This window comes from Anolis sagrei, chromosome 1, assembly GCF_037176765.1.
Source record: "Anolis sagrei isolate rAnoSag1 chromosome 1, rAnoSag1.mat, whole genome shotgun sequence".
Lineage (NCBI taxonomy): Eukaryota > Metazoa > Chordata > Lepidosauria > Squamata > Dactyloidae > Anolis > Anolis sagrei.
The window spans coordinates 23319704-23344784 of NC_090021.1; the positions used below are offsets into that span (position 1 = coordinate 23319704).

Genomic DNA, 25081 nt, shown 5'->3' on the forward strand with positions numbered 1-25081 from the left:
ATAGAAGTTTTAACTACAGTTAAGACTACAGTTTAACTACAGTGGAGCTCATGGTTCTGTGGTCTGTTCTTGACTTTATGAAAATATGTTTTTCTTGTTCCCCCTCCTATCATATGAGAAGATTATCTTCAGAGAAGTGGTTCCCAGTCTCTAGTCCGTGGACCACCAGTGGTCCACAAGAACTAAAATATGGTCATTACTACACCATTGCAACAAGAGCAACTGGTCTTGTGAAACCCTCTTATAGTGCCAAGGCTTATTGAAGATGGTTTTCTGTGGGCGAGCAGATGTTGACTACTGGATGGCATATGTTCTGTATCAGAAACTAGAGCTGATGTGGTCTATCCAATGCAGTTTTCTGAATCAGTGCTCCAAATAGCCAAACTGAATATGCACTGGAAATCTATTACAGCCAGTCCTCCATATTCGCTAGGGTTAGGGCTACAGGGCCGCTGAAAAAGGCAAAAAACTGGGGATAAAAAAGGTTGTGGGTGTGGTTATTTTGTCCAAGAGACATCTAGTGCAGTGGTTCCAACCTGTGGTCTGCAAGAATGAAAATATGGTCAGCAGCCTCACTGTTACTACACTGTTGCCTCGAAACCATGTGGCAACAAAAGCAACTGGTCTCGCGAATCCCTCTTATCATGCCAAGGCAATGGGGATGTTGGGAGGGGAGAGGCTGACTACACACAAAATATTACTACTGCCACATCAGCTCTAGATTATTAAATATAGTTTTCGGTGGACAAGCAGATGGTGACTACTGGATGGCATATGTTCTGTGTCAGCGCTGATGTGGTCTATGCCATGATCTTTTCTGAATCAGCACCCCATAATCAAATTGAGTCTAAAGTTGACCAAAAACTGATTTGTAACCCTTTTGGTACTAATGTTGGAGAATTTTGGTACTAATGTTGGTCAATGTGGATCAATTTTGGTACTAATGTTGGTCAGTGTGGATCCTGGTCAAATGGTCCCTTGACTAAAAAAGGTTGGAAACCACTGCTTTAGAGGCAGAATTTTTTTCCTTTAAATAAACCTTTTTCCTTTGGTCTTCAAGGGTTGTTTTCTTCCCATAAATGAGTATTTGAACTTCTGAAACCTACTAGTAAATTCTGGCAAATAACAGAGGAATGCCATCTTAGTAATAAAACCTAGACTTCCCATGGATCTGGGTTGTTCAAATACCTTATTGGAGAACATGGAATGAAGTCTCTCATGTAGATTGTATGTTTATTGACTCAGCTGTGCTGCTGTTGAAACAGTAATAATTGTGCAATGAACTTCACCCGTAACCATTAACCGATAGTATCTGCTGAGAACCTCCCTCATGTTGATCTTTCTTCTTTCTTTTTAAAAGTTCTTTCCCTCCTTAAAACAAAATCATAGATAACCTATTTTGTATCTTTGTGTTTGCTTAGGCATTGTGCAATATTTTTATTGCATCTAGGTAAGCTTAGAAGCATGAGCTCCTGGCATCACATAGTATTCTGTGTGTGGGTGTGTATCCAGGGTGAGTGGTTAACTTACAGATATGGTTGCTGCAGCACACAGCTGGGGTTTTGACCAGTATAATTCAAACCGAGAGCGTGCCCTTGTCATTTGAGCGATTGAGTAATTGCTCACAGCTTTCTGTTGCTGTGAGCAGACTCTGATCTTGACATTGTGTATTGCTGATAATCAGCTATCATTACTGTCTCTGAAGAGCACAGCATTCAGGTCTGGAAGAGGTGGGGAACAACGCTTGCCCTGCACTTGAAAATAGATGACTCTGGCATTTTCCAAGAGACTCAAAATATTATCACTTCAGTTGGTGGCAGAGATCACTGTGGGAGGTGCAGGAAATTCAAAAGATGATTAAGAAGTCTCTTGTCAGAACTCCCTAGGAATTGGAAAGGTACCGCTGGGCCATCTGGTCAAACTCCATGGTCTATAACAGCCCATCCCACCCTTGTATTCCCCAATTCTGTGGAACTATTATCTCTCTTCAAAGAAGAAACTTTCTTTTATTTAAACCTAAATGGATGGCCAGTTCTGGCCCTGTGCTTGTCTGCATGGCGGTTTTATCAAGCACTGTTGGCAGCCCTCTGAGGTTTTATCCAAAATGTGCTATAAAGAGATTTATTGAAAGTTTACTGACTCCCACTGTGTTTTTAAAGTGACGTTTTGATTTGGAACTTGTAAAGATTATATTAAGGGACTACAACACCTAGAATCCTCCAAAGAGTATAGGTCTTTCATACAAAAATGCATAATTACCCCACTGCCTCAACTTTCTTTAATAAAAGAACCTAATTCAGCTGCGGGGAAGAGATGGATGGGTGAATGGATGGATAGACACATTTATTTATTTATTATTTCGAGCATTTGTATCCCTTCTTTCTCAACTCCCGAGGGGAAACTCGAGGCAGCTTACAAACTGACCAACAAACAAACAATCGTAAAACAAACAATTAACATTAAATAAGACAAGATTATAAAATACATTAAAATATTGGCCATTAAAATATTAAAACGTAGTCAATCCTAAATCTGCAAATCCAAATCATAGTCCAGAGTTCCAATCCAAGATCTATTCATTGATGATTCTCATGAATCATTGCAATTGCTGCTCAGTCAGCTGTCCGAATGCTTGGTCCCAAAGCCAAGATGTAAGCTTTTTTTCTGAAGGAGATCTCATTGGGGAGTGCGTTCCATAGATAGGGGGCCACCACCAAGAAGGCCCTGTCTCTTGTCCCCACCAATTGCACATTCTCTCTCACACACACAAAGAAAGTTCTAGAGAAGTATCTAAATCCATTGTAGCATATCCACAAGGATCTGAGGGCACCCAACAGTTCTGTTCAAAACCATTTAAGCTAGTAATTTAAATTTTCTAAAGCACATTAAACTATATGATAAGTTAAAACCGTTTCAAATCTCTATTGGGAGTGCTTTGACCTGTTGGGAGTGTTTCAGTCATAATTTCCTGCATGGCAGGGGGTTGAACTGAATGGTCTTTGTGGTCTCTTCCAACTCTGTGATTCTATAAGAACTAAAAATAATGTACTCATACAGATTTAGATTAAATCACCTGGCACCAAAGGTGCTAGCAAAAATATATTTTACTTAATGACGAAATATTGCTATCATTAACACCAATCAGGGCTCCAAAGTGAAGGGTGTAACACAAGCTGTATGCCACAGTTACAGTGGCACCATAATTGCAATATTACCTTCCCCTAGTTAACTTGGTTTAAGTCAGTGGTGCTCAACCTGGGGTCCCCAGATGTGTTTGGTCTTCAACTCTCAGAAATCCTAACAGCTGGTAAACTGGCTAGGATTTCTGGGAGTTGTAGGCCAAAAATATCTGGGGACCCCAGGTTGAGAACCACTGGTAAGTGTAACTAGCTTCCTGCTACTGTCCTAGCTTCCTGCTACTGTGAATCTTATAAGGTCACTCAATAGGGATTTGAACCCTTGTTCCACAAAAATTGCAACCCAACACTACATCACATGTCTTAACTACTACATCACGTTGACTTTCAAACAGATTAGATACCTTAAATAAAGCACAGTAGATTTTTCTGCATTGTAGCCATTCCTCCCTAGTCCTGTTTTTGTATCCTCAAACTTTTGCAGTATAAAGCAAATGCCACATTAAGAATGCATCTCACTGCTTCCAAATCAAAACACAAACAAAAGTCTTGTGCCAGCTTAAAGACAAGTACATTTTATTTGCTATAAGCTAGCTTCATCATATGCTGAGTTGCCTCAGTTTCCAGAATGTTATTAAACACATGCTTAATGGAAGGGAGGTGAATGATTAAGATCATAGGGAACTGGAATGGAGGCAGGAGCCCAAACAATGATCATAAACTTAACAGTAGTTTTTCACAATAGTAGTTCAATACTATCACAAACATTGATGAGCCAATTAACATATATTTAGGTATTTTAACCTTTATTTGATCAGTGCCTTTTCAAGCATACAAAAACAGGACTAGGGAGGGAATGGCTGCAGTGCAGAAAAATCTACTGTGCTTTATTTAAGGTATCTAATCTGTTTGAAAGACAACGTGATATAGTAGTTAAGACATGTGATGTAGTGTTGGGTTGCAATTTTTGTGGAACAAGGGTTCAAATCCCTATTGAGTGGCCTTATACTGTTTACATTCAGCCTTAGATAAAGGCAATGGCATAACCCTCTGAATAAATCTTGCCAAGAAAACCTCAACAAAGATACCATTAATTAGAATTACCAGTAACTCAAAACATGCAACAACGGTGTAATCTGTTGCCATTTAGCTGCCCAAACTTTAGGAAGTCAAGATTCTACAGAACCACATGGAAGCAACTTGCTGTAGCATCTTGAGCTGGGTTTTGCAACCAAACTGGTGCTTCCACAAAACTGTGTTTTCCCTTCATCCTGTGCCCAGTGTTTTGTTCAGTTGCTTTGCTCTGTTCTCTAGATGAAATACTTTTATACTCTGTAATTCTGACAGCTTTTTCTGTGCCCCCTCACTTGTATTTAGCATGTTCTGACCATTGCTGACTTGAGCAGGAGTTGAGATCCATATGTTCTACTATCTGAAAAATATGATATATACATTGAAATCTCCTGCTTCAAATAGTTCAGTGCATTAACCCATCACTCAAAGAACATTGCATGAACCTGTCAACATACAAAGTGAAATAAAACATGCATTTGATACTCCACTGCCCCTTCATTTTGTATATAGTGATATTTCTTCAGCAGAATGTCTGAAATGATGTGTGAAGCATTACCAAATATACTCTTGTATAAGTTAACCTTACATATACATTGAAGACAGGTTTTGGGGACAAAATGACAGATTTTGCTATGACTGTGGGTAAATCAAGGATAAAACTTCGGGGCACACTTCAAACATAGAGGCACATAAGCACAAATGTGATGGGGTGGGTGTCCTTATGGTGATCCCAGCTAATGTTGTTGCTTAAGTGCTGCTAGCTTACTGGGGTAAGAAAGAAAGACAGCTCTCCCTCTTTCCTCAACTATTTGAACCCAAAAAGTATTCAGCAGCAGTGTGGGGGGATCCTATACAGTATAAAAAATAACGAAACTGGCCTTGCATGGTTTTTATAGTAACCACCTATTAAAAATGGCTGCTGCCATGCTGCATTCCACCTCAAGCTCCCAAAATGGTAGGCAGCATGAAGCTGTCATCATTGTCATCTGAATAGACTACTGCAATGTGCTCTATGTGGGGTTGCCTTTGAAGACTGTACAGAAGCTTCAAGTGATCCAACAGGCAGCAAACTGATTGCTCACTGAAGCAGGGTACAGAAAGCATACAACCCCCCTGTTACACCAGCTCCACTGGCTTCCAGTCTGCTACCGAGCAGAATTCAAAGTGCTAGCTTTAGCCTATAAAGCTCTAAACAGTTCCAGCCCAGCTTACCTGTCCAAACATATCTCCCTGTATGAATCATCTCTGAGATTAAGATCTTCTGGGGAGGCCCTGCTCTCGGTCCCACCTCCCTCACAGGTATGATTGGTGGGGATGAGAGACAGGGCCTTCTCAGTGGTAGCCCCTCAGCTGTGGAACTCCCTCCCAAGGGACACCAGATTAGCCCCCTCCCTCCTGAACTTTAGGAAAAAACCCGAAAACTTGGATATGGGACCAAGCATTTGGATACTTGATTGGTGCAATATGTGAACATGGAATGGTGCAATGATAAATGAAACGGCCTGGATGATTATATTGGATAATGTGATTTTAAGAATTTTAATGTTGACATGTTTTTAGCAGATGTTTTAATGTGTGTGTGTGTGTGTGTGTGTGTGTATATATATATATATATATATATATATATATATATTGCTGGATTTGTATTGTACTTGATGTACGGCATCAGATTGTGCCTCTGTGTGTGTCGCCCTGAGTCCCCTTCGGGGTTGAGAAGGGCAGGAAATAAATACAGCAAATAAATAAATAAATCTGTTTCCAGAATTTATATATGTGGATAAGTTGATCCAGGGTTGGTTTTTTTGTTTGTTTGTTTGGGGGGGGGGGGGGTCAACCATGTTTTGTCAAAAAATTCTTTACTCATCCATAATTATATACACTAAGTATTACAAAAATGAAAGCTTGTATTGTGTAAAAGAAAGTTGCACTATTAAAGCGCAAATATACCTTTGGTGTGAAATACAGCACAACATTCACTTCTCTTCTTGAGTATGGGTGAAGCTGTTTTTGAATGGGACAAAGCAAAACAATGGGCTAGTGTAATAAGCACCCAAAAATACAAATTTATTATTTTTTGTTTGTTGGATTTACTCTCCAACTTTCCCCCAGAAAAAGTATCCAAGGCACACGCTTGGTGGGGACAGGACGCCCCTTCATCTGTGAAACTCCCTCTCCAATGAAATCAGAGCAGCTCCCTCCTTGTCCTTTACGAAAAAAACTTAAGACATGGTTGTGGGATCAAGCATTCGAGCAGTAATTTTAGCAATGCAATGATGAGAGTAATTTTAATGTGACTGACAAATGGACAGATCTTGGATTAGGGTTTGAACTTTAATTGATGTTTCAATAATTGATGTTTTAATTATGTGGATTCAATTGCAATTGATATTTTTTGAATTGTATATTGTCGGCATCAAATTGCTGCCTGTTGTGAGGCCGCCCTGAGTCCCTTTGGGTGTGAAGGGCAGAATACAAATGTGGGAAATAAATAAATAACTTATCAGAAATAAAGTACAATACATAAAATGCCAAATAGATTTTTATTCCACTCTCACAAGTTCTGAAATATTTATTCCTAAAGGAGTTATAGTGTTCCCTGCCAGCGCCTCTTACCACCACACACAACCAGTTGTTGGAACAAGCTGATCAGGCCAACAGCATTAAAATATTTAGTTCATTTGCAAACTGGTTGCATCAGATAACTCTTACTACAAAAGTACAAATATGAATCCAAGAAATACCTTTTTTAATTTTCTGTCTGCCTCACTTCTTCTTTTTTCTTCTTTTAAGAAGCAGCTAATCTAAATGTTCATTGTTTTCTCTTTCAGTTGAAAAGTGTATTTAACATGACAGCCAAGGAAGGACGAAAAAGATCTGTTAGTGCTCTGGTGGTTGTTGGGAATGGAAAAGGGGCTGCTGGTAAGCAAGTTTGCTTGAATTCAAATGAAAAAAATTCCAGGGAAACAGATTTTGTTTAGACGTTGTGAAAAAATGTCCTAAGGTTTGATAATGGAACAAAATTTCCTTGGGAAGCTGTATGCTCTCCTTCACTGGAGATATTTTGGGAGAGGCTAGATGACCATATGCCAGGAATGCTGCAGCTGGTTTATTTCTTGGATTTATAGTCCTCTTATCTATTAGAAATGGAACACAGGCAGCCATCAAAAAATAAGTTCCAAGGTTTCTGAACTACACAAGGGTTTATATTAGCAAATATCTGAAATCAGAATCTAAAATTATATGTTTCTATGCATGCTTCCTTGCAAAAGTTGGCATAAATTATATGGGAGACTGACACAATATGCATTGAGTGCTTTGAACACGAGAAATACAAATGATTTATAAATGTTTTATGGAATTTTCATTATATGTTCATTTCTGTAAATGTTAAGTCTTAGGTCAAACTCAAGATCTGCAGGCTGAATGCAGTCACCATGTCATTTTATTTTACCCTCCAGATGCTGGACTACAACTTTTTTTTTCATCATTTAGCATTAAGAGCTAATGGGAGTTGTGATACAGTAACATCTGGAAGTTTCTTTTCAGTCAGAACAGTGGGGTTTGAATTTAGATACAAGGTTTGTGGATATAATGTCTGACCTTTTACCTTTTGCCAACTTCAGAGCCACGAATGCGGTTGGGTTGCAATTCCCATTATCCCACATGGCAGATAATCAGAAATGATGGGTGTTGTCATTCAATAACATTTGGGGATCAAAACTGGGTAAAAGCTAAACAACGCCGACTACTATATAAAAAAATGTAGTTGGCACTCTGTATCCATTGATTCTCCGTCCATAGATTCAACAGCCCTATGAAGGCAACCATAAGGCTGATGTGGCCCTCAGTGAAAATAAGTTTGGCATCCCTAGTCTATATGTTTTCAATCAATCAAAAATATAGCAATGTCTTTGGGCGAAAAACAGACTTCAACAGGGCACCACTGCTGTTGATAGGGTGTTGGGCAAGATGAGATGGAGAACTCTACAGGGACTATATGATGCTACCATCCTCTACACATTGAACTATGCCTTTGTGCCTATTAAATGGGCTCAACCTCATTCAGTTCCTAACAAGTGTGTGAACTGGATAAGGAGATGCTGGAGCGTTTTGCAGCATCCCGTGAAATATCAATCCATAACAATCCTCACTTCATGAGTTTCCAGAAAGAGGAAAAATTGGTCCTTACGGCCACTCTAATGGTGACTGTATCAGACAAGTGTCTCAGTTAAAGATGAATTGTGTGTCTTTAGGTGTATACGATCTGTAGCTATCCTTGTTTGTCTGCTACTCAAGATTTTATGGGCCTCAATTCCAGCTGTGCCTCTATTTCCTTTATTTGTATCGCCGTTTGGCTTTTGCACTGTGCTGTCATTCAGTTTCTTTCTGTAGTGAGCTTGAATGAGTGATCTAGCTTTCACTTTTTGTCTATCATACCCAACTTATTTTCAATGTTCATCACTCAGGGAATAGAAAGAGAAATGTTCTCTGCAAGGATAGAAGTAGAAAGGGAAAACAGCATTGCCTCAAGCTGAGAAAGGCTGAGGAGTCGATTAGAGAAAAGCATTTGCCCTAGAGTAGTAGACTGGGTCTTGACCTCTTGGCTTGAATAGACACTCTTGGTCTTTGAAGCAGACAGAGTTGACTAGGCCCTTTTGAAAAGGCTGCTGATAAGATGACTTTTTGTTAAGTGTCAGCAATTTCCCTTGAAATATTGTTAAATACAAGGTGGAGGAAGGAAATGTCTATCTCTTACACCAAAATTCCACATCGAACACTAATTTATTTTGTTTCCAAAGAAAAATCAAATGCAGTTGCTGACATTCCAAAGCCAACATCATGACCCATAATCTCAGAATATAATCTAATATAGATTCCTTTGTTGTTAATTATTCTGTGGTTGCCTGAGGCACTCTCTTCCATGGAAGTAAAACATTGTGTTGTTTTAGACTTTTATTGAACAGAAAGCTTAATGAAGCAAGAAGTCAGGGACATACTCAGAAAGCTTTCCTCCCCCTTGTTGAAATTTTTTTAGTCTTTCTGTCGTGGAAGGAAAGAAGAGGTTAAGGATCCTGCATGTGCCTTCTAGTTCCTTTGATACACCTGCAGCTCTTGATAGATCTAGGATCACTGAGAGAAGATTTGAGTGTGAAGACCTCCTCAATAACACACTTACAAGGGGAGGGCTCCACTTATTGCAAATATTTAAAGGTTGTCATCTATAATGTTCCTTCACTAACTTGAATTATTTTTATCTATCAGGTTTTGCACTTGGAAAAGCCTCTGACAGGATGGTGGCACTAAGAAAAGTATGTAGCTCCAAAATTAAATGTAATTAATGTGTGAGTGTTGTCGACACAGCATATTATTTGAGAACCCAGAAATGCTGGACCATGCTAACAATTACCATGTCAGACCACACAGAGAAACCATTGAGGTCCACAAGCATGTGGACAATTTCAACAGTAAATAAGAAACCATGAAAATGAACAAAATCTGTCTACCAGTATTTAAAAACTCTAAAATCAGGACAGTAAATAAATAAAGAACAACACTCAAAAATGGGGATTCCAGACAAGAAACAATCAGGGCCAGTTAATCACCTCCCAACAAGGGATTCCCCCAGGCAGGAAGCAGCCAAGCCTTGAAGCTGCAAGGCCATTCAGTTCATATCAAGGTGATATATTGCAACATTCACACTTGCCTCCAACAGACAAGAGTTCTTTCTCCCACCCTGGACATTCCACAGATATATTAACCCCACTTGCCTTGTTTCCAACCTTCTTTGATTTTTAATGTGACTTGGCTGTCAAGCTCAAATAGTGCGTTGTCTCAATTATTTCTTAATTTTAAACATCTTCCTGTCCCTCCCCAGGCAAAGAACAGAGCTGTTCATTATTTACATTATATTGAAAGATACGAAGATCATACAAGTAAGTATTAGATATCTAGACTTCTTTTTAAAATAAAAAAAATCATCAAGTTACTTCCTTTCTTCAAGCTTTTTGTCTGGAACAAAATGAAAAAATAGCCTAATTTAATGAGAAATTATGATTTTCCACTACTTATGACATTGGTGGCATGCTGCACTCTCATGCATTTTCAATTCCTTTGATGTGATTACAAAGAAAGGATTAGAAATTTGTCAGTATAAATAATAATAATATAATAATTATTATCGATTTCTTCTTCATGGTCTCTGTAAGTCACACAATTCGGTAATTTGAGCAGAGCACTGTTCAGGAGCTAGGCAGAAAAGCTTCGGCAGTAATCCTGTCCACCATCCCAAGGCTATATAAGGCCCAGTTGCCACCAAAACCTCTCAGTTCCTTTCATCTGTATTGTATCTGGTTCAGGAAACTTTGCTAGTTACTTGTATCTTCAATGATTTGGACTGCTTTACTCTCTAATGAGAATTTCATCCATTCCAACCTTGTTTTGGAACCCCCGGTGGCGCAGTGGGTTAAATCGCTGAGCTGCTGAACTTGTTGACCAAAAGGTCGCAGGTTTGAATCCGGGGAGCAGCATGGGCTTCCGCTGTCAGTCCCAGCTTCTGCCAACCTAGCAGTTCGAAAATCACCCTTTTTAGCCTCACCTCCTGATTCTTCCTTGCCTGAGGTATAAAGGCCAGGCAATGAAAGCGTGAATGGATGGCATGTCCTTCACCTAAGCAAAGAAGGCACTTAGAATGTCCATCCATGTTGGGGAGTTGACCCACATACTGCTCACACCACTTTAAGTGAGTCGTAGAGGCCATACTAGACTAGGTTGTAAGCGGGAATTTTCATAAAACAAGGTTAGGCAAAGGTAAAGGTTTTCCCCTGAAATTAAATCCAGTCGTGTCCGACTCTGGGGTGTGGTGCTCATCTCCATTTCTAAGCCAAACAGCCAGTGTTGTCCGTAGACACCTCCAAGGTCATGTGGCCAGCATGAGTGCATGGAGTGCCGTTACCTTCCCGCTGGAGCGGTACCTATTGATCTACTCACATTTGCATAATCTCAGGCATCTCTAGCCACTAAGTTACTGGGAGCCCAGAATGCATCCCCTGAAGTGATTCCTCCCACTTCGTATGTGGAAAGAAGGCCTGACACAGATGAGCCACACTCTGAAAGTGAAGAGGTTGAAGCTCCCATAGAAGTGGTTGAGGCTCCGCCACCTATGCCTCTGACCGACTATGAGATCAAGCCAGTACGGACCATGACCACGTCTCAACTGAGGTTGTTCTCTGCTTTGGCAGACAGGCCTGTTTGGGTAGAAGCCCCCAGTGCTGCTATAACACTGACATATGGACTAGGCATTCCTTATTGTTCCTTGACACAGTGAGGAAGGTGCTTGAAAGTTGAGACCTCAGAGGTCCCCAGACAGGTAGATTGATCAGGACATTTTTTTTTTGTTTCCTCTGTTTTGCATGTAAAAAGTCTGCATTGAAAGTGGCTGAAACACAATTCAGGTGACAATGCCACAGAATGCCAACATTGTTGATCCCCAATTCTTTGCACAGCAAAATTTGTCATTTTGGGTACTGCAGCTCCCATCACCATTCCCCATCATGCACTGAGTAGGGCTATTATGAACTGCACTGCAATTCAATATGGCAGGCTTCTCATCTCAGAAGTTTGAAAAAGGAAGAGGAGAACATATTAAATCTGATGATAAATGTAGTTACATTTCAGGAAACCAGTATTTCCTGATACATTGGAATTTCTTGCCAGGTATTTTTTGAAAGCCATTGAGGATTGGTTCAGTTACCCATGTCTCTGCAGTTATTACATTTTTATCCTATTTTGGTTTTGTTTGTTTTTTTATCCTAGAAGTCAATCAATTGTATTTCACTTTGAACATTAAGGAAATGATCAGAGACTGCCAAGTAAACCTCCATGAATACCTCACATATATGGTTAATCTGTCAGTCCATTCTGATTATTGTCTACACAGCTGATTAATTCCTTGCCCATAATCTGTAAATGACTTAAGTGCACCCCTGTTAATAAGTTAGTACCATTTCACACACATTCAGCAAAGTCCATTAGAGTTTGTAATTAGCTGTCCATTTCAATAAGGTACACAGCCAAATATCTGCTGGAGCTGTGCAGTCGGGCATCACAGAAAATCAGGGCAGGATATTTGGAAGTTCCTCGAGAAATCGCCTCTCCCATCTGTTGACATAATCTAAACTACAATCCAGTTCAGCCATGTTGTTGCATCTCGTTCCTTTAGTCCTACGTCCAATCTGGCATTTGCTAAGTCTCTGCAGCATGTGGTGAGCTAGCCATATCAAATAAAGCAGCATGGATGAACTTTCTTTCAGACAGAAATGACAACTTGAATTGGAAAGAGGACCTCTTTGGTCATGTAGCACATTGTTAGAAATCTTCCTCCCTGGATGATTGCTTGTTATCTACATTATAGCCTTGCAGACAGAAGAAAACCTATTTTCCGGGAAATGTTTTAATGCTGTTGGTTGTTATTGTTACTATTTCTTAATTTGAAGGCAGCAGATGCAAAATAGAGGATGTGTATTCATTTTATTTTATCCCATTTTGTATTTTTAAAAGATTTGTACCATTTCGTATAATCTTCTATTCAGAGTGGTTTCAAAGCAGTGAGCAGTAGCAATGGAAACATTTCTGTTTCTTTATCTGAAAGACTTACCACTTTAAAAATGTGTACTGGCAAAGAGGCTGCGAGTGGGATTAAACTGTACTGGAATCAATTGTATTCTGGCTTTACGTTTTGTAAAGTGAACTCAGTGATAACTTCAGGCTAAAATAAACACAGCTTATTGTATTTGGCAACCATATTCTGTTAATGCTTTCTCCTTCTAGTTTATCATGACATCGCAACCTCATTTAAGAAAACAACTGTTCGGATGAAGAAGCAGAACAAAGGTGAGTGAAACAAGTGATAAACGCAGAACTTATAAACATTTTCTTCAGAATCAGTTTGGCCGGTATTCGCTTAACATAATCTCCCATGTAATGGGGAATAGGGTGCATTCAATTTAGAGTGCAATCCAGTATGCACCATTAAAATAATAATAATAATAATAATAATAATAATAATAATAATAACAACAACAACAACACCAACAACAACAACAATATAATAATAATAAACTTTATTTATATTCCACCCTATCTCCCAAAAGGGACTAAGGGCAAATTCCAGTCACAAAAAGGCAAACATTCAATGCCTGAATACGACAGCCAATGCACACATAATAGCAAAAAATAATAACCCAACATGTAAAAACAAATTATAACTTAACATCTAAAATTAAGGTAATACATAACCTATCAACATAAAACAAAACATCAAACAGAAGCTTCAATTTCCCAGAGCCGACAAAATTCATTGGGGGTATATAAGCTGATTATTGCCAAAGATGCAGGGTAAACAGAGCCCGGAATTTAAATTCGGCAGGTAAATGTGCATACTGAAGGTCCAGAGTTTAGATCAGTTTACAGTTTGCTGCACCCACGTGTTGACAAATGAAAGAACCTCTCTTTGTGGAAGGGGTTCCAGTGGAGGCAGTCTTATGCAGCATTTCACTGGTCAACGCTCATTTTGTTTTTATGTTTGTTTGTTTTTTCAATATTTGTTATTAGGATTTTTTTTTAACATACAGTAAAACATACAGTCGGGTGTATAGGAAAGTAGGAAGTGGTGAGCGGGGGAGGGGGAAAAGTAAAAGGGAGAGAGGAGGTTGTGAAGAGGGGGGGACGCAGGGTGAGAAGAATGGATCTTACTGGGAGGGTCAACACTCATTTTGGATTGAGAAAGGCGGAATATAAATGTTTTTTACCAGGGATAAAGGATAGGCGTTGGCATGGTTGTGAACAAAGAAGGGTGTTTATTCATATGATATGGGAATGTGATTGAGTGCAAAAATACTAGAGAATGATTGAAGGAGAAATCAATAGAATGTTAAATTTACAAATAGTAATAGTTTATAGAATTGTACTACATGCACGGATAACAGAAGTGAAGAATAGACAAAAAGAAAAATTGGTTGGCAAATGAATAGCGTGTGCACAAATTGTTTTAGTGAGGGGTTGGAAAGATAAAACTAAATGAACATTGATTAAATTGGTATAAGTATATAGTTAATATATTAAATGTGGAAATAACAAATTTCAAATGGAATAATATAGATAAAATTGAAAAGGTTACAATAACTAAGAGGGTGTGGGAACCAGTTAGGAATTATTTAGAGAATGCGTTAAGATGTGGAGTAGAAAAATTAAGAATGAGATTAATATCTCAAATACAACTTCTGTAGTTTGATGTATAAATTGCACGTAAAAGGAGGAGGGTGGGAGTGGGAAAAACAACAATAAAAGGGGGGGGGGGTGGAAGAATAGCCTGTCCATGGACGCTTTCCTGATCAAATTGTTGGCATGTTTTCAGGGGCACCTTTTACCTCCCTGCCACAGTGGTACCTATTTATCTACTCACATTGCCTTTTTTGAACTGCTAGGTAAGCAGAAGCTAGGGCTGACAGCAGGAGCTTACCCCACTGTCATGGTTATATGTAGGGATAATGCTTGGATCATGCTGCAGAAAGACTAGCAGCAAGCTAGAACGTGTCCAGAGAAGGAAAACAAAGTATATGAGGAACGGCTTAAGAAGCTGGGATGTTTCGCTCTGATAAAAGAAGGCTTCTGCCTAACTTAGTTAAGCGGGAAAGGGTCTGATGAAACTGAGCTTTGTTGGATATAAATTCAATTGTGGGTCTCTTCCTAGAGTATTACATTGAATCTTTTCCCCCCAATAACAGAATTACAATCTGTTACTCATTTAAATAAAACTATTTTACTAGGCCTTTTACTGAGAATACAACAGTCTTAACTGCTTCCCAACAAAGATTGCTGTGTGTAACTCAGGCCTATAAATCTTCCAAAACCTCAAATGTGATCTAATGCATTTTATTAAAAAAAGCCATTAAAACAGCTTTTCAGGATTATTCCAATCTGCTGGGCAGGCTTGGTGCAGGGTAAATGGATGGAAAGAAATCTATTAGGAGGCCATAGGCATTGCTGTGCTAATATTGCCTCTCTTTCTTACCTCTCCCTCAATACACCATCCGCTATAGTTTTAAAAAAGCAGTAAAAACCATCTGAAACTATTTCTTCTGCCATTTTGAAAAAGTATTGATTTCATGCTGTGAGACAGGATCAGGTTTTGACATAAGTGATCTCTGAAAGGCTATTTGTCAAAGGTTTCATTTGCTAACAGCTTAATATGCCCCATTTTGGAAGTGCCATTTTTTCCAGCTCTGCTCTGAATGGACTGGATTTCTGCAGGCTGTTCGCTACGGCTGGAAATAGCTCAGTTTTCATGCCACACAATCAGTGGCTTCCCTGGATTTTTTATTTTATTCTTTGGAATGTGAATAGAAGTAATTGGGGTGTTGTACCCACCGAGAGACAGAAGTGTAGTTCATGGTTGGAGGAAGACCTTTCTTCGCCTCCAAAGAAAGCTGCATTACATTAAATGGTAGCTTTAGTAGAAATAAAAACCAGAACCTAGGGAAGCATCCATTGAAAATGTGGGAGAGAAAAAGGCACCATGTAAAGCAAAGGAATCAAGATGGTCTTTTATTTGGTAAAATGGGTATTTTCACATAATAAACAACCATCTCCTCAGCTTTTTTGAGATGTTCCTGCTTTTTCTATTGTTGATTTCAATAAAAAATCTTCATGCAAATGCCGGCTTTTCTGTTTTGTTAGCTTAAAAACACTTAGAATGTGCCAGCATAATAATAATAATAATAATAATAATAATAATAATAATTTATTTATACCCCGCTACCATCTCCCCAAGGGTCTCGGTGCGGCTTACATGAGGCCAAGCCCAAAATACAACAATACAAGCAATAACAACAACAATAGAAGCAATTTAAAACAACAAAACAATAACATAAGCATTATCAAATAGGACAACACACTTTAAAATCTATGGGTAAGCCAAATGTAATTAAAATTAAAAATAATGCTGGACATGGGCGAAAAAGGTGATGGGGCAGTTTGTGGAAACATACAAGAAGACCTAAAACAATACCAATATGTGGAATGCTTTTAAAGGAGAGTTTCCCAAGAGAGACAGGTGTTGGGCTGTTGTAGCATGGCTTCCTGTTTTGTATTCTGAATATGCTATGATAGAGAACAAGGAGAATGCAGTGTGAACTTATTTATTGCACAGAATTATTATAGTTTGGACCTTTTGGAATTCAACCCCACATTGCCCAAGTCTCAAGTCCTCAATGAGGAACAGTTTAGTTAGTTCAGTATAGATTAAGGGTTTTCCTTCCCCCATGTCTCATGTATGATAGTTGGGGATGTATCTATTTTGTTCTCTCTCTCTCTCTTTCTCTGTTTCTGCTCTCATTCTGATTGGTTGTTGAAATGCATACTTTTCTACTGCAATCTGACTTGTTTCTTACACCAGTGTATGTGCTGTGGTGCTTTGAGGTCTCTCTGCATGTGTGTCAGAGAGATGTAGTGATTGGTGTTTTTTCCCCTCTCTTTGAAACTTTAGAAGAGATTGGTGTTAGAGTAGCTCAGACCTAGTTCTTGATTATTAAGAAATGCAGTTGTTTCTTATTATTGTAAATAAACCTTTTGAGATTTTTAAGGTTAGACTCTGCATCTTTGCCTGCCTGAGCTCTTAATACTTTACAACCACATCACACAACACTTCACGTTCTGCTTGCTAATGAGCTGATGCCCAACTTTTCTTTCTTGTTTGTGTTTGGATACTCTGCCTTATTTTAGAGTAGTTTTCCCTAACAGAAACCACTTTAATTGCTCTTGCTCAGTGCTATGGAAACATGGAAGGTGTAGTTTTACAAGGTATTTAACCAAAAGTACTGATATCTCTCCAAACTTCAAATTCAAGGATTCCATCTCATTGAACCATGATAAAAGTGTGGTCAAACTCCATTAGTTCTACAGCATAGAGCCAGACTCAGTGATCATCCTTGAAAATTAGCCCTATGGTTGTTTTGACATAGTCATGTAATTTGGATCAGATTGTGAATTATAGAGATTCAATTTGTTTCTGAGTGCATATACAGAAATCCCAGGAACTGGCTGGAAAATGCAACACAATCCACACAGATTTTCTGATTGTGGATTGATCCAAACCCAGGATTATTATTATTTTTTTACCTCCTTGGAGTGTGACCCCGCTGAAGTGGTGTCAATCTGTATAAATTCTATAATATAGATGCACCCAGAAGGTTCCATGATGCATGTGTATCCTTTGTTGTTGTTGTTTTTTTGTTTGTTTGTTTGTTTGTTTTGTGGAATGCTTTTAATGGACAGTTTCCCAAGAGAGACAGGTGTTGGGCTGTGGTAGCAAAACAATCTAGTCATGTAATGCCTTCAAGGCCAACAGATCTTCCATGGCATGGGTTTTTCTGAATAATAATCTGCTTTCTCAGATTCATGGAGGTAGATGTACGCTTGAATGTCTAGCAAAATGAATTTTCAAAAACCTTGATGGAGAGTGGCATATCTCAATGGCAAAGGAAGCAGTGCAGAGGTTTGCTTAGCAACAACCACTGCTTTCAAGATTCTGTTGCCTTTTCCCTGTAAGAAACCTTCTTCTCTATGCCAAACTCTGGGAACAAGGGTCAGTCAGATGCCTGGCACCTCTTTAGCTTCCTGAAAGCTCTGATCTCTCTTCACAACCTGAAGAGTCTGCAGCATTCTTCTATTCAGGCTCTTGCAGAGATCTCCTTAATGGGAATGTTTCTTCCACCCAAACTCAATTATTTCAAAAGGGCAAACCTCCTTTTGAATTCCAAATGGCTGATGACTTTGAGTAGTGCCCTTAATCAGAAGCTTATAAAACTGCATTGTAAATCTCACAGACTTCAGTTGGTACAAATTACAAAGAGAAGATTATGCTGTACAGTTAAATTCCATTCTTTGCAATATCTGAGTGAGGTTTCACATTGTCGCACCTAAACCTTTGAGATCTTTTGGCATCAACTCTTATCAGCATCAGCAGCATATGCCACAAGGTGCATCATACCAGTAGCTTCTGACAGGCAAAAAGTCAGATCAATCACATGAATTAAAAATAAGTTGGGTCTTAGGGAAGTGTTAGGCTTTCCAGTCTGCTCAACATTACAATCCCATAACAACTTTGATTATTGTATAGCACTCTGATTTTTAGGAAAGGGTCATCTAAGAAGATTTGAAATTGATTTGCTATGACCCCAAGCATAGGTTAAGATATGCTTTACCAACTGATATTTGGGGTTGGATAAGCAAGATTCTACTGTACTTTGGCCACATAATGAAAAGCTTAGAGAATATGATGATATTGGGTGAAATGGAAGAAAAAAGGAAGAGAGGCCAACCAAGGTCAAAATGGATAGATGTTATCTTTGAAATTAGTAGCTTGACCTTGAAGGAGATGAGGGTAGCAACGGCCAATAGGGAGCTCTGACATGGACTGGCATCATGAAGAGTTGGAAATGACTGAATGAATAAACAACAATTAATATTCCCCATAGGATGCCAGTGAGCACAGTTATCATAGGGTTTTCTGGGGTTGAGAGTGTAGGCTTCCATGCTACTGAAGCTGCTATTCTCATTCCATGTTCATAGCAATTGCTTACAGCATTTATTATTCTAAATTGTTTTAACATTTACCAATGACTTTCCCCAGGATATGGCCTTCGCTGTCACCGAGCTATTATTACCATCTGCAAGCTGATCGGAATTAAAGACATGTACGCTAAGGTTTATGGATCCGGGAATTTACTGAATCTCACCCGAGGAGTCTTCAAGGGATTGGCAAATCAGGTAAAATATACAGCAGGTGAATGCAGAGTACCTCTGGGCAGTTGTTGAAAGGGAATTCAGAATAAAATGGGAGTATTTGGGGATAGTAAGGAAACCGATGGAGGTAGGGAATTATGAAGATATAAATATGTAAAATATTGAAAATACAAAATAGATTGAAACAGCTAGAATTATGCAACCATAAGTATCATGCAAAGTATTCAGGAAGGAAGGCCTACTTGGAGATGCTGTTTTCTCCAAGATTGTAGTTAAAAGTCTTGGTTCCAAAATTGTATTTCTTCATAAAAGAATATTATTGTGATCAGACAGACACCAGATCTGCATGGCACCAATCTAAGATTTGCTGGCTTACTAGCCCAAAGTGAGATGGCTGGAAAAGGATTATGGGAGCAGAAAAGAGCAGCAGGTTGCCCATTTCAGTGGCAGTTCCAGTACTGTTGAATTACCACTTCCTGTTGCCAGTTGGATTTGGTTGTTTGATTGGCAGACAACTGCAGAAAGCAGACCTTGCCAAATAGAGGCAAGAGTATAATGCCTTTTTCTCTCTAAATTACAGTCCTTCCACCTGGATGAGAACAGCCAGTTAAGGCTGCATGTCACATTGGTCCAAGGGTGCGCAAATGCTAGGGGCGGTGAAACTGCATTGTCACCATTCCAAACAACTAAGATATTCCCCAAAATTTGTTGTTGAAATATCAGAGCAAAGCTCCACGTGCTCAGCACAAGCACTTACATTTTGAAGCATGGGATGTGTGAAGGAGTACCTCTGTCTTGTCTGGATTTAGTTCAGGATTTAGTTCAAGACCAGAACGGCATCCTTGGCATTTGGTGAAAAGGAGTAAGAAAGTTGGGTGTCATCCACATAAATCTGACACCGAACTCCAAAACTCCGAATGATCTCTCCCAGCAGTTTCATGTTAAACATTATGGGGAGCAGAATTGAACCCAGAGGGACCCGACAAGCAGGGAGTCGAACAGGAGGCCCCCAGCTCCACCATCTCAGTCTGTCCCTCCAAGAAGGACTGGAGCCACTGCAAAACATTACCCCCAAGCCCCATCCCAGAGAGGCAGCCCAGAAAGATACCATGGTCGATGGTATCGAAAGCGGCTGAGAGGTCCAGGACACGCTTCCCCTGTCAACCTGTCTTCGTAGGTCATCCACCAAGGTGACCAATCAAGAGCACTGTTAGATATGAGACCTACTCACACCTTCGGCCAGAGCTGGCGGGGGGGGGGGGGGGAGGAAAAACCTAAAACTGACTTTTTTCGTATCTGACTTGCCTCCATTCTGCCCAATGTTTTCTCCTCTGACATGCAATCTCTCTCCAGCTTGGCAGTCAAATATTTTTTTCCATTCATGATTATTCTAACTGAAGCTGTCAATATATGTTATGAGCCGGGACTTTCTGCATGCAAAGCCTGTGCTCTACCATTGAACTCCTCCCTCATCTCTTTTCATAATACAAGGATATTTTAAAATGCCATAAATTTGATTATGTTGCTTCATTTTCCTTTGCCTCATTTGTGCTCTGTATAGTTGCTGTACTGAATAGATTGTTTGCTTTCATTATTAGCATTCTAATATGCCTGAGATATAGGCTAATCTTCATGTGACCTTCTCTCCAGTGTTCATTCAGGGAAGGCTTGCGATGATGGAAAGAACACTAGGAGCTTTTCATACAAATTGTGACAGTGTTGTGAAGATAAATTTTTGATGTTTGGAATCATTAGGCTATAGACTCGAGTCCTGACTGAGAATCAGGCCTTTCTGTGGTTCTTTGGAAATCTGCTCTTTATTTTATTTGCACTGCTGTTGTGTGGTGATGGCAAGTTAGCAAAGCAGATGGACGAGAAAGGAATGCATTCAGTCATAATTTTAAAAACACAGCCATTAGAAGCAATGAAGCATGAAAATGACTGGTGTGTTCTGAGGTTTGCACATACGCACAAAACTACTAACCAATCTGGTAGAGACTTCCCTGGAATCAAACGTCTACTTTTGAAAATGGTTTCCAGCCCTTACAATTGTCCTACTGGCTAAACATACAGATTTAATTAAAAGCAGTCTAGAATATTTTTCACTGAACACATTAAACAGACTATTCTAAAATCTGGTGCAATAGATTTATGTGTAAACAAGGAAATTAGTAATGGTTTGCATTTTTTAGGGAGGGGCCATATCTGTTTTACTACGTTTGTTAAAACTTTGCTGATATTCTTCATCAACTACTTAGTTACATATGTGTTGACCAGTAATGTCTCCTGGACCAGAGTGTGGACTAATTGTGGTCCCCAACCCATCTTAAGAGCCAGAAGCTGAGTCTTGGCAAAGCCCACAATTAGTCCACACTCTGGTTACTTCCCAAGTAGAATACAGCAACGTGCTCTCTGTGGGGTTGCCTTTGAAGACTGTTCAGAAGCTTCCATTGGTCCAATGGATGGCAGCCAAATTGCTCACTGAAGCGGTGTACAGGGAGCACACAACCCCCCTGTTACACCAGCTCCTCTGGCTGCCAGTCTGCTCCCGAGCACAATTCAAAGTGCTGGCTTTAGCCTATAAAGCCCCAAACGGTTCCAGCCTAGCTTACCTGTCCAAACACATCTCCCTCTATGACCCACTTCAGAGGTTAAGTTCGTCCGGGGAGGTCCTGCTCTCAGTCCCACCTCACTCGCAGATGCAACTGGTGGTGACAAGAGACAGGGCCTTCTTGATGATGACTTCTCGGCTATGGAACTCCCACCCCAACAAAATTAGATCAGCACCCTCCCTCCTGGCCTCCAGAAAAAAGCAAATATTGGCTATGGAACCAAGCCTTTGGGCAGTAAGCAATACAAGGAATGATCAGGGATTATGTGCAGTTGATATTTGGAATGGCCTGGACTATGATTTTTGAATTATGTGATTTTAATGTTTATATTAGTATGTTTTTAACTCCACGTTTTATGTCCAAATGTTATTACATTTTAATGATCATTTTGATAGTTATATATTATTGTTGTTTTATGATAGATTTCATATGTATATGAGGCATTAAATTTTGCCATAAATATGTTGGAAACTGCTTTGAGTCGTCCGCCCCCCCCCCCTTTTTCCTGGATGAGAAAAGCAGTATATAAGTGAAGTAAATAAATAAATAATAAAGAGTTTTATTTACTTTCTTACTTGCTTATTTTATTTGTATTATTCATAATATTCATTTATTTATTTCCTTTTATTTTATCCCACCATTCTCCCAATATAAGGACTCAAGGAAGTTAGTTCAATTTCCTATCCAAGAGAGGTCTGTTTAGTTTCCGTATTCCTACCATCAGCAAGCCAGGCTGCAACAAGGACTTCTTACCAGGGTCCTGCTTATGTTTGTCACAGCATCATTTCATAGTGAGAAGGGAGTGGAAACCACATCCTCCTTCCACCACAATCAAAATCAGAAAAGACCTCCTTTGCCTGATTTGGCTGCTGGTTCTTAAGTTGGGCTGGGGTGGCATATATTCAGTCTGATAGCAACGCCATATACTCTCACTAAATATGGAACATTTACAAATTGGTAACTATAGGTTACAAATTTGTAAATACAATAATGAATGTTTGCAATCCTTGGAAGTGATAGGCTTGAAATTACATTAATTCTAACTTTGTATTTCTTCTGAACAGGAAACTCACCAAAATCTAGCAAATAAGAAGGGCCTCTATGTCGTAGAATATCGCGATGAGTGTGGCCCGTTGCCCATCATTGTGGCAAAGCCTGATGGGGTGGTGAGAGAAGATCCCGAACCTGTGGATGAAGTTCCTGATATCAAACTGGAATGGGATGAAGTGAAAGCAGCCCAAGGAATGAAGAAAAGTGTCTGGGCCAATGTCAGAAGAACAGTTTGCTAGGCTCGGTGTTTATGTGGACACAGTTTAAAAAGTACTACAACATAATCCCATGATACAGAAATAATTGGAGCTCAAAATGACTTAGCCATCCTTCTTCATTTGACAATTCTGTTCAAAACACAAATGACAGATATGCCCATAGGCTGCGTTGGGGAGAAGGTTTCCTTGCTGCTGAGGAAAAGAAATCCGTCATGAGCAGGTCTTTTTTCAGTCGCCCTAGGGCTGAGAGCGGCGGCTAACAAATGCAAGAAATAAATAAAATAAATAAATACATAACATGGAGAGACTGTCAAACAACGTGACAGAAATAAAGTTGTAATAAAATACCTTTTGCCTCAGTTTCTTTCTATAGGTTCCGATTTGAAACTGCCTTTTATACACTCCAAGGAAAAAAGGTAGTTTTGTGCATTGACGTTAGGCCCCACCTACACAGACTTGTGCCAATAGGTGCCTTGACATTCTTGGTATGTACAATGGTCAAACTCACCCGCTGATTGCCAATTACATGACGATATCACTTCGCTGCCACCAGTCTAAATGTATTGGTCTATGACCACAACATAATTTTTGCTTCAGCCTCTGATTTGCGGTGTAATGGTTTGAGTGTTGGACTGTGACTGAAGACCAAATTCACACTCAGCTGTAGAAACTCAATGGGGCAAAACGAGTTACTCATGCTCTAAGGAAGGCAACGACAATCCCCCTCTTAACATAAGCTGGAAATAACTAGAAGGCAAACAACAATAACGACTTACAAAAGAGTTAGCAAGATGTTCAACAGAAGGTACATCTTGACAAGGAGAGCAATTCAGCAGTGGAAACAATTGCCTAGAGAGGTGATGGGGTCTCCTTTGAATGTCTTCAAAAAGAAGGTAAACATCTACTTGCTGGGGGTGTTTTAGTTCTATCCTGCAGGATATATGCCCACCGCCATCACCGTTGCTGCTACACACACTCCCCGCCACCACTGCACACCCAACACGTTTGCTGTGTGCCTTCTTCTGGCACCACATGACCCTGGGAGGGAGGGAAGGAGGAAGGGAGAAAATGAAGGAAGGGAGATAGAGAAAAAGAATGGGTAAGTAGGAAACTGAAAATTAGTTTCGGTTACTTTCTAATCCAAAATTGTTTAGGCTTGCTTTCATTGGAAATTATGCATCGAGCAGTGGCTTGGAACTGATGGCTCATAGGGCTTCTTTCAATCATTATGATTTTGTGAGAGATTATAACTCTTCTGATGGTTTTAATAACAACACTGAGAAGGATGCAACTTCCACCCCAAGGAATTCTGGCTCATGAGGACCACATAGTCAGTATTACTGCTACAGACACCAGGGGGTGCTCTTCTCCTTTGCTGTCTTGACCTAATTGACAGGCATGGGTTCTAGTTCTCAAATTACAATCATCAAAATTAATTGAGCTAGATGTGTATAATTGACTTGTAACCTCCACTCTCCTTAAGGAAGTGGATTGGAATCCTGGGATTTACAGTCTTCCACAGTAGTGATATTCTGTGATGCGATCTTGCAATTTGGAGAAAAAACATGCTATATAACTTTGCTCTTAGAATGGAAAAGGGTTTTCTTTTCCCAGTACAGAATTTAATTTCATGGAACAATAGAGTTGGAAGAAGCCCTTTAGACCAAAACATAGACAGCTGCATTCACAAAACATTTCAACATCTGGAGCAGTTTCGTGGCTCCATTGTTGAGCATGGTCTCCAGGACCAGGTCACAATGGGACACAGCTTTTCTTGCATGCTGATTTATTCCTTTACTAATCTAGCATGCCCAGGTCTCAGAACCTGGCTGTGCTTTTTCATTTCTACCTCAGGACAAAGAGAGGAATTTTAGCAGGACAGACCAGCCTTTAAAATGTGTTTAATGTCTGCTGACTGTCACTACTGTGGGTTAATTTGAAGCTGCTGCAACTTCTCCAAAAGCCTCCTGTCCTCCTCTTGCTCCGTTGTCTCATTTGTTAGACTTGGTTTTTTTTTATTTGACTAGTGTCAAATAGTCAATGCAATCAAACTTCATATATCATACTGACTGATATCATTAGGGCTCATCTGTGTGATATCACCATGGGTAGTTTCAGGTTTGGGCTGTAAAATATCAAGACTAGCCACCTTCTGAAATTGTTTCAGTCATTGAGTTTGAAATGCCCATGT

General features: G+C 39.6%; 1 protein-coding gene across 1 annotated transcript in view; it reads left to right on the forward strand.

Annotated features, from left to right (window-relative positions):
- The window catches only part of MRPS5 (mitochondrial ribosomal protein S5), a 56129-nt gene extending 32892 nt beyond the window's left edge, over window positions 1-23237 (forward strand). Inside the window, exons 6-11 of the mRNA XM_060754488.2 lie at window positions 7040-7130; window positions 9474-9520; window positions 10087-10144; window positions 13038-13100; window positions 18898-19034; window positions 22687-23237. Coding sequence (XP_060610471.2) covers window positions 7040-7130; window positions 9474-9520; window positions 10087-10144; window positions 13038-13100; window positions 18898-19034; window positions 22687-22911 — 621 coding nt within the window. The 3' untranslated portion in view covers window positions 22912-23237. The remainder of the gene's footprint in view (window positions 1-7039; window positions 7131-9473; window positions 9521-10086; window positions 10145-13037; window positions 13101-18897; window positions 19035-22686) is intronic.
- The last annotated feature ends 1844 nt before the right edge of the window (window positions 23238-25081 follow it).